We start from the raw sequence: 9,576 nt of genomic DNA on the forward strand, positions 1-9,576 counted from the left end.
AGGAGTAATAATTTTTTAATTTAAGCGATTACTTGATGTAGAAGCGATATAATATCTAAACTGATGATTTTTCAGGATAAATAGTAATATTACGATATATGGTACAATAATGAAAAATCCTAATCATCCGTATATCAAGAAGAAACTTAGCGATTTTTAACTTTTACGAAAGAAATTGCGTGAAATGACCATTGCTACGCTGCTGCACGCTGCAGGCGCATTCGTCCTGTACTAACGCAATCTTCAAAGCTGTTGGATCCCGCTGGCAAAGGGAAACATACCGAAATTAATGATCTCTTCCAAGCCTTTCGTGCGATCGAGTAAAATAAACTGCTGATCCATCTGGTGGCGGCGAGACGGTGCATAAAAGAAATAAAAATGATCAGCACAGGTCCAACGATCTATTTGCTGCGCTGTCTGTAAGACATATTTTTGCTTGACTCCTTGCGCGTGACACTTGAGGACACGACAAAGGTCTGGGGACAAAGTCTCGAACGTATCAAGTGCCAAATTAAACATCAGTTAATCACCATGAGACGATAATAATAGTACGAATCACAAAGAGTATACGACGGTGCATAGCGAACGTTTCGTGTACTACATATCTTATAGCGAATTCGATTGCTTGCATTAGTGCACAGTTGAAAATTTGTCCAAAATTTAACAGATATCACATGTCCCAAACGGTCCACGCAAATTTTTGTGTTAATTTAACACAATATGGATATGTTAAATGATCACACTAATACTCTGTTAATATTTTAAAACAAAATAAATGCAAATCTCAAAATACTTTGAAATAAATTTGTGTGTAAAATTAGCATATTTTTAATGACAAAATACATTTTTAGAAATGTAATTTTTACATTTTACAGATGCAATAAGTCAAATGACGGTTCGAAATCACTCTCACTTATGTTATATAGAATAAAATCAACATTTTATTCTGTAAATTTTAACAGATAAATCTTGTTACTAATAATATAGAACATACGTATCGCGTAAGATCAAAAAGTAAGTATACATTGTGTTGTTTTAGCATTTTTTTGCAGTTACTTTAATAATTTTACATTTGAGGTCAATTAACACAAGAACAATATGTTAAATTAACACATGGATGTGTTAAACATTTAACACAAAAATTTTCACCGGCACTTCTTTAAACAAGAAAACAAATTTTCCAACTGTGTGCGCACTGGCAATGAGTGCACACCAAGGCCGGTTTACCATACAGTCAATTTTTATATGTAACTTTGTCTTAAATATATGTCCGAAGAGTATTTAGCCAAAACATAATCCGTATGGATGCTACACGGATTCTTTTACTGGCCACGAAATATTTCAAGGAATATTTAAGACGATTCTTAAATATAAGAATTGACTGTAAACAAGCCTTAGTGCGCACTCAGTGCGCACAAGTGCAAGCAACCGAATTCGCTATTAGAGAAACACGTTTCTAACACTTAACAAATCGGAAAGTTCTCACTTTCCTTCAAGTTTATTTTTAATGCGGAAATATCCTTCGCTACGCTTCGAATTTTTCTCCAACCCAGAGTGAACGGTTTGACGTGCGGACGTGTAGTCGAAGACCAGGAAATTGACGTGTTTGACTAGACTTATTATTCGCTACGCGCGTACCGTTTCGCGAGTCCGCGTGGACTTATCTTGCTCGAGTACAAAAGGTCTCGACTTGCGAAAATATGCGGACCATTCGGACGACGATTTATCTGTTATTCAAAGTCTGTCGCTGAGAAAAGCGACGAACGCATGATTGTCACGTGGACCAAATAATATCCCACGAGTACTTTAACCAAGATTAAAAATAAGTCCACATGTGTGTGTAATGACATAATATTTTTGCAATTTACGACCCGTAAGATATTTTATTTTTCTCGCCAGGAGATGCTCCCGATAAAAAATGCGATGTTTCGCGTCGCAACGTCAACTCGCGGTCCACGTATGTTCGACGATCATTGGCTGTTTGATCGTTGAATTATTTTTTGCCAACCTTGATTCCGAAATCGATGTATTTTTCGACTTACAACTTATTTATTAAAGCCAGTATTGAGCAATTTTACGAGCAAATTTTTTCAACATGGATAAAATGAAGGGTGACGTGGGATTGCTTATAGCGAAACTCTTGCGAGAATAGCCTATCCCTCATATCGCGATACAACAAACTCACGGATGGTTGTCGTCGCGAACCACCGGTATCTGCAGAAAAAAGAATCTGACGGATGCTCGAGGACCGCGGAGAATTTTAAATATCCATCCTGGCGGGTGTCCAAAGTTTGTGAACGAATTTACACGCGCGTGTGCAAACGCGTGCGCGTGCATCGTGTACGTAGGTCGCGTCGTCACGCGAGCGACGGACGAGATTGTGTGCGAATCCGCGGGCGATTCATCGTCATTTCCGCCAACTCGTCGAAGTCATTGTCACCGGTAGAAAATCTATCCCCCCCGTGAGTTTAGTGACGTAGTCGCCGTCTTTTTGCACGTGGCGATTTTCAAGAGACATAATGCAAAAGTGGGTCAGCCGAGGCTGGCGAGGTCTCGCGATTTCTAATCGACCCTGATCCACTCATTCTGATGAATCAGCCCGCTGTCTTTTGCAACACGTGGTACAATAATTTGTTCGAGCCGCCGAAGATGAAAATCGTCGAACGCCCATTGTGACAACAAGTGGTAACGGCAGAAAAATAAGCGATTACACATGCGTTACGTAAGAAGTGCTCTATGTATAAATCGCCGAAAATATTAACGCTATATATAGTACAGTTACATAATTTTAGGCACGCTAGATGCGTAATTCTATGTACTCTTTTTATCACACTTCGATGTCAGCAGTCATTTATGTTACATGACAAATTGCCAGAGATAACAAATTTTCACATTAGGTAAACAAGTGGATAAACGCCCTCGAAATTTCCGGCCGAATTCCGGCCGGGCGAAATCAATATCAAAATTTCTAATAGAAGTTTTCGAGTCGCGCGTTGCGCAGCGTGTGATCGTTTCATGTGTAAAAACGTCACGAGAGGCGAAACGTTGAAGAGTTCAAAGCGGTTAAAAACGACGGGGCTTAAATGGCTGATTGATCTGCCGGTGATTTTTAGGATTCGCAATCGTGCAAATGTTAGAAGAATTTTTTAATGGTCAAACAATGGATCTCATTTAATGTTAATCGTTCCAGCCTCCGAGCAACCAATTGTAAAATCCAAATTTTACGTTTATAACATTATGATGTCAATTGAAATAAAACTTCTTGTTGATCCAATTGACATTATAATTAAGTGTTACCATTGGTACGACGTTTCGCCCCAAATTTCAGGTCTTTATCAAGTAACCGATAATTGCAAACCAACATGTCACAATTTTTCCAGATGGTAAGAAATCATAAACAAGTAAGAGTGTAGATATGTAAAAGTTACCTCGTGCATAGATGTTCACAGAGCATAAATTATAACAAACTCACAGGTCACTGTCAACCGAGGAGTAAACCGCTCACCAAAATCATGTACACCATCTTATTTATCTTGTTTTATCTTATTTTATGTTATTTTATCTTTATAATGCCCTAACAAGACCTAATGCCCAAATTAATGCCCAAAAATGCCTAGTAATGCCTAGCAATGCCTAGTAATGCCGCAAATCTGCACACCACAATGCCCTCAGCGGTTTCAATGTAGGAAATCGCCAGGAAAATTATTTTAACTTAAGTGAGAGCACCTTTGCTGACGATAACAATTCCACCCGTAAGAAAATTGCGTTATGTCTGAAGAGAAACCGGCGTGCAGGACGAAAGTAGAAAGAAACGGTATAGAAATTCACATTTTAATAAATTACAAGTATAGGCTACCTACATCTTGCCTTAGACCCGCATTAGCCGTTTTATATGTTGTTTAGTTTTATTGAGGGTCCCACTTTAACTCTAATGTTTAAGTGAGCACGTCCGCGCGTTATAAAGTTCCGAGAATTGAACTCTGATTGTGATTGAGGGAAAGTTATCGCCCATGAAAATTCAGACACTTGACGAATGTAATAATTCTCGGTGAAATTTTGTTGATACACAAACAACACGGCATTAAAAACCAAATCTCAACGTATTATCCGCATAACGCACAATTATCGAAATAAATCACGCACCGGCTCGAGTTGACCGTGAACACGCGAACGCAATTCTCACGAGTGACAGCGCGTCTATTGCTTATGTCGACTAATCGAGATGACAGATTGCCATTTATTGTTCCGCGAGATTAAGTAGTTTCGTGGTAAAGAATAGCGGCGAGCCTCACCAGCGGCAAAACGGAAAGGGAACTCCAAGCGCTGCAGTCACAATTGTCGACTTTTAATAGCTTCGTACACGAAAAGAGAAGCTCGTGCCAGGTTCCCGGTATCACACGTTATCGGTCTCGTTTTTCCACCCTCTGCCGTCTGTCCTGCATGCGTTCAGGGGTATTTCGCCGAGCGCACCTGGCCGTGTCCTTGACACGCATAGCATTCGAACGCGATCGGTATCCACCGAGCGATAGACACGGCATTCTATAATACCGCAATTTAATTGCCATTTGCTAGCAATACCTTTATCGATTTTATAATTTACATTTCCTGAGAAACTCGAAATTTAATTAATATATCACTTAATATCGCGAGCGGAAAATACGAGATCGATGAACATTGTATCTTGTCATTTTGTTAATGACAAATTTTTACGATATTACATTTCAAAACGCTCATGAGTCGCCTATCTTGCTCGGATTGTTTTTTTGTATGTGAAAGACAGCGCTTAGTTAGCAGTTAAATGAAACAGGTTGGACTTTTATATCAAAGTCGAGACATTTACAGCGGGCTACTCTATATAATGCCCTTTTCAATGTATGAAGGTTGCAGAGGTCTCTCCTTTCACAAATTATAGGAGTTCGCGGATCCTATTATCGCAACAAAAAAGTCAAATGTAACTTTGATACGTAAGATGAAAGGCAAGTGCAGATCCGAGTTAACCCATTTTGACTGACCGATTAGTTCGCGGGGGGGGGGGGGGGGAAGAATCTACCAATCTTGCCTTCGACAGAAGAGGTCAACGACTGACAGAAGCTGACGTTAATTTTCCTACGTATTTTCCTCCGTACTGTTTAATTTCTTGCGATGCGGCGTTACGATACGATCCGTCGCGACGGGACGAGAGATGGATCAGTCTGGCGACGTCGTATTCGATTACCGTTCAAGAGGACAGGTGAAGAATATCGAGTACACGTGGAGCGATCCGTCGTAAGAGTCGCGGCGGTGGTAAGCGGCGAGAGAGGTAGAAAAGGAAGAAAAAAAAGGGTAAACGCGCCGGGGACGGACGTCCGTTGCTGTAGAGGAGACGTCAGATTAGAAGCCACGGCTTGACTGGTACACATGCATATTTTTTATTACATAAATTGGCGCACGAAGGTCTTCCCCCTCGAGAGAAGTTATCGCGTTAATGCCTATTACCACGCGCCCTCCCTCGCGCTTGCCGCGGGTGAACTTGTCGAGCGTGATTTCGTCGCATGAGCTTTTCCCATGAATGTCGGCGAGTCGCGCGGAAAAGACTGACAAACGAGCTTGAAGATTCATCGAATGTTACCGGCGCGTTGACGCGAAAGTACTTTTTTCCGAGAATATAAGAGACCGATGAATTATACGAGACGTACTGCCGCGATAAATGTCACTTTCTCGATTCATTTCCGTAATATTTTGCACGCGATAGCACACGGTGGCCGACGTTTCTTAGCAAACTTGTCAATTTTCGATTGAATTATTGCGACAATTAATCGCGTCGCGTTCAATTCCCGATTTGCGAGATAAGATAAAAAAATAATTTTATAGCGTATAATAAAAAGGCTTAATGCAAGAGAGAGATTGCGAGTATTGGGGATAAATTTAGTCTTTCCGCGAAGAAGTCGACCGTCGCAATCCTGCAAAAGTTGTTGAACCGATGCTGGAAATCCAATACGTAGAATCGTTATCCAATCACATTACGAGCCTGACTTTTCTATCGTGTGCCAGTAAACTTGACACCTCCGTTAGACATAATCTTATCGAATTACGGTCATTCATTTAACGATTAGACTTGAGATTAATGCCATTCGTTTTAATCGCCGTGACGTTACTTATTGCAGCGTCGTTTATTAAATTAAGCATACCGAGAATTTGTCTTCAATCCGCAGCGAGAGCAATTTCGCCAGATAGATTTACAATTTTTGGCCGCCAATAAAACAAAATCTTGTTGCGGAAACAAATGGAAATTTATCTACATTCCGAGATTATTCAATTACATTACTATCCTTTTAATTCTACTGCGGTCACAGTGGAGTGTTTGCGGTATTTGATTTCCTGGAATTTTTCCCATGCTAATCAACACGACTCGTTACGGGTCCATTTGCAATAATTAAAAACAATAATTGACAAGGACTTTCCTAAAAGATTGCTGTTTAAAGCACGTATCGCCCAATTTAAATAATTTGATACATCTATTTCTGTATTTTTCCCGGAGAATCGGTTGCGCGAACGAAAAATAAGAAATGCGGAGATAGAAGCAAAAGCAGCTACCCAGTCTTATTCGGTGTAAACTATGATTCCCCGTTCAAAGAATTCTGCAGTCTTTTTGAAGAATTTAATTCCAGTTAGTCCCCGAGGAAAAAGAGAGACAGAGACAACTGGCAACTAAGAGGATATAATCTGCAGAATCGTATTTAAACTGCCGCTTGTGCATCTTGCAGTAGCACAATCAAGATATTATATATTAGTTAAAAACTGCAATAAAAAAGAACGCGCGTAACATTTAGAAATTTTAAAACGCTAAGGACAATTTTTCAAGCTGCTCCTTCGGCGCATATTTGCGATATTCCATATTAACTGGGAACGCAAATTTCTTTGCAAATTAAAAAGAAAATTCGATATCAACTACGCGCGAATGCATATATTAGCATTTCGTTATGGCAATGAATTTCATTGTGCCATGTATCGCGTTTTCGTCAGTCATACGATAATATCGTACCATAAATATGAAATAATTTTCTTACCATCTAATAATTCAATCAGTTAGCCTTGAACTACAATATAGTATTCTATACGTGGATACTATATATATGAATGCAATTAGACATAATTATTCACATAAATTGCAAAACGGTGATATCGTGTGTCATACTTAAAATCTTTTTATAGCCGCGGTATAAATAAATTTTGTCTACGCTTTTTCTACCTAAATAAACAAAAATAGCCACTCGCATTTCTTCCCGGTTGCTATCGTAAACACCAAGTGTATCTTTCACTTTACGATACAAAGTACGCTCCTTTATAATCTCGAAAAGTAAGGCGCGCAAAACTCTTATCTAAACAAGCAATCCCGTCAAGGAGAATTCTTGTCAGCAAATCGCGACAATGCAAAAGAAATCGTCAGTGTTCCCTCTGCCCCTCCTCTATCTCCCTTCCTTTTCGCAATCAATTCGAGCCACCGCTCCGTTTCTCCTCGCGCAAGGACTCGAGGCATTTCTGGAGTGATATTGCCAGTGACATGCATTGTCCCATATTGTGACACAGAGCTACCCCTTTCCTCCATTTAACCGAGCCCTTCCATACCCACTCTGCGCACCACAGAGTCGGGATGTTTTACATAATATTGAAAATGAACCTCTGGCTCAATGCCTGCACGTTCCGCATATCGCAGCCTCAATATTCCCTAGTACCTACTTCGATTACGTTTCCACGTCTGTCAGGGAAGATGAGTGGGCATATATTTTTAGTCTTGACCTTCGAAGTAAACCGATCGCGGTAACGAAACGGAGCAAACCGAGCCGCGATACGTACCCAATTTCTTCGGGAATCGATACAAAGTATATTCGCATTAATTTCCAGCCTGTGCGCGATCTTGAATGCCAGCGCGGCGGGACAATGAAACGCCGGCGTGTCGTGAAAATTTATGACAGTCAAACGAAACATTCCGTGCCCACCCTCGTACGTTCGTTAATAACTTGAGCCGCTTTGTGAGATTAACGTAACGCGGTCGGTAAAACTACCGAATTAATCGGCACAGAGAGAAATGTCATTGTCATAATTTACTTAATTAACACAACGCTACGCGGTGCCATCGATAGCGAAGCGCAACTCGCGGATTACTCTGCGCCGCCGGTGGATACATAGTTGTATTCGGCCGCAAACTAATTGGCCATGTGATTATTTGGCATTTTAGCCTCAGAAAAAAAGGATGGCGATTAATTGTCGCTTTCGTTCCTTCACGGGCGACTTACCGTGCGTATCAAACTTCCTGATGATGGTTTCGATGATAGTAGTTCTGGGCGCCACGTGACCCCGTCTAACAGGCATCTCAGGAACAGGATTCCCAGATAGCTGGGCAGCCGAGACTTCCGCGTTCGAGCGTGCGAACGGGCGCGCCGGGCCCGATCCCTCTTAATTAATAAATCGCGCGGTATAACACTAAAGCACTAGGAAAACACTCGCGGCGTATACTGCACGAGCACGGTAGAAAAAAGCACAGCACGAGTTGAGCATAGTGATCAGCCGTATGAGACAGAGTTAACGTAAGGCGACTTAACTCGCGAGGAAAAGGGAAAGATTCGTTGCTGCGTTCGGACAACGCGCGGATCAGGCGTGTTTACCACCTTCCTCCGTCCGCTTCTCGATAGATAGATGTACGAAAGGGCGACGCGGGTCTTTAAACGAAGAGGAGAGAGAGAGAGAGAGAGAGTTGTGTCGTTCAGGTGCTTCTATCCCGTGTCTATCTCGGTTTGGTCCCGCTCGTTGGTATCGCCGTCGAGCGTGGACTCTGGTCGGTGAGAGAGCGCGCGGCTGCGTTTCCGCGCGTTCGCACGCGAATGACTCGGATGTGTCTCCTGCTCGCTGGCGTTGGTTTGGACCCGGGGTTCTCGTCTCTCTATCTAGATATACGTCTAAGATCGTCGGCGCGGGGCGTTGCGACGATTCCTCCTGCCGTCGAGCCAAGGACGCGGGGAAGGTCGGTCCCACCTTGTCGAACGGCCGGCATGCGTTGTCGCGCACGTGCACGCGTGGCCACTTCCGATGTGCGTGTGTCTCAGGTGGCGCGAGGAAACACCTATTTATATAGCGAGGATACGGCTTCCAGGACGCGGGGCTGGCGTTGCTTCGCGAGGAGGCTACGACGACCAGGCCTTGGCCGCTCGCCGGCAGCGTCCGTCCTCTCGTCGGCAACGTCTCATATCGCTCCGATTGTCGTTCGACGCGCGCGCGCGCGCGCGCGCCGATCTATCGCGCGCGCGTTTAATTTGCGATCGGGCGTCCTAATACGGTCGAGCAACACCAACGCGGTGGCGTCGCGATGCGGGTCAACAGCCTCGGGGCTTCGATCCTCAGGGAGTTGACGTTTCTGACCACAGGCACTCCTACGTAATATTCGCCAACTTCGCTCGACCTCGTGGGATCGGGGTCAGGCCTCGCGGCAGCCGAGGTCGCGGAATGCGGTAATCTCGGAGAGGCGCATGGCTCGGACATCTCCACGATGTCGTCGCTCGATCGCTCTTGCCGCCAACGGGCTCAACCTCCGTCGGGGGGGGA

The 9,576-nt window shown here is 43.1% G+C and overlaps 1 protein-coding gene across 5 annotated transcripts in view; it reads right to left on the reverse strand.

Annotated features, from left to right (window-relative positions):
• LOC105566847 (potassium voltage-gated channel subfamily H member 2) overlaps positions 1–8,725 on the reverse strand; it is a 104,579-nt gene extending 95,854 nt beyond the window's left edge. For all 5 annotated transcript variants that reach the window (XM_012021194.1, XM_012021193.1, XM_012021191.1 and 2 more), the window contains exon 1: positions 8,274–8,725. In XM_012021194.1, coding sequence (XP_011876584.1) covers positions 8,274–8,349 — 76 coding nt within the window. In that variant the 5' untranslated portion in view covers positions 8,350–8,725. The remainder of the gene's footprint in view (positions 1–8,273) is intronic.
• Between the last annotated feature and the right edge of the window lie 851 nt (positions 8,726–9,576).

Source organism: Vollenhovia emeryi, unplaced genomic scaffold (assembly GCF_000949405.1).
Source record: "Vollenhovia emeryi isolate VEMERY1.0 unplaced genomic scaffold, V.emery_V1.0 DF939142.1, whole genome shotgun sequence".
In the NCBI taxonomy this organism is placed as follows: domain Eukaryota; kingdom Metazoa; phylum Arthropoda; class Insecta; order Hymenoptera; family Formicidae; genus Vollenhovia; species Vollenhovia emeryi.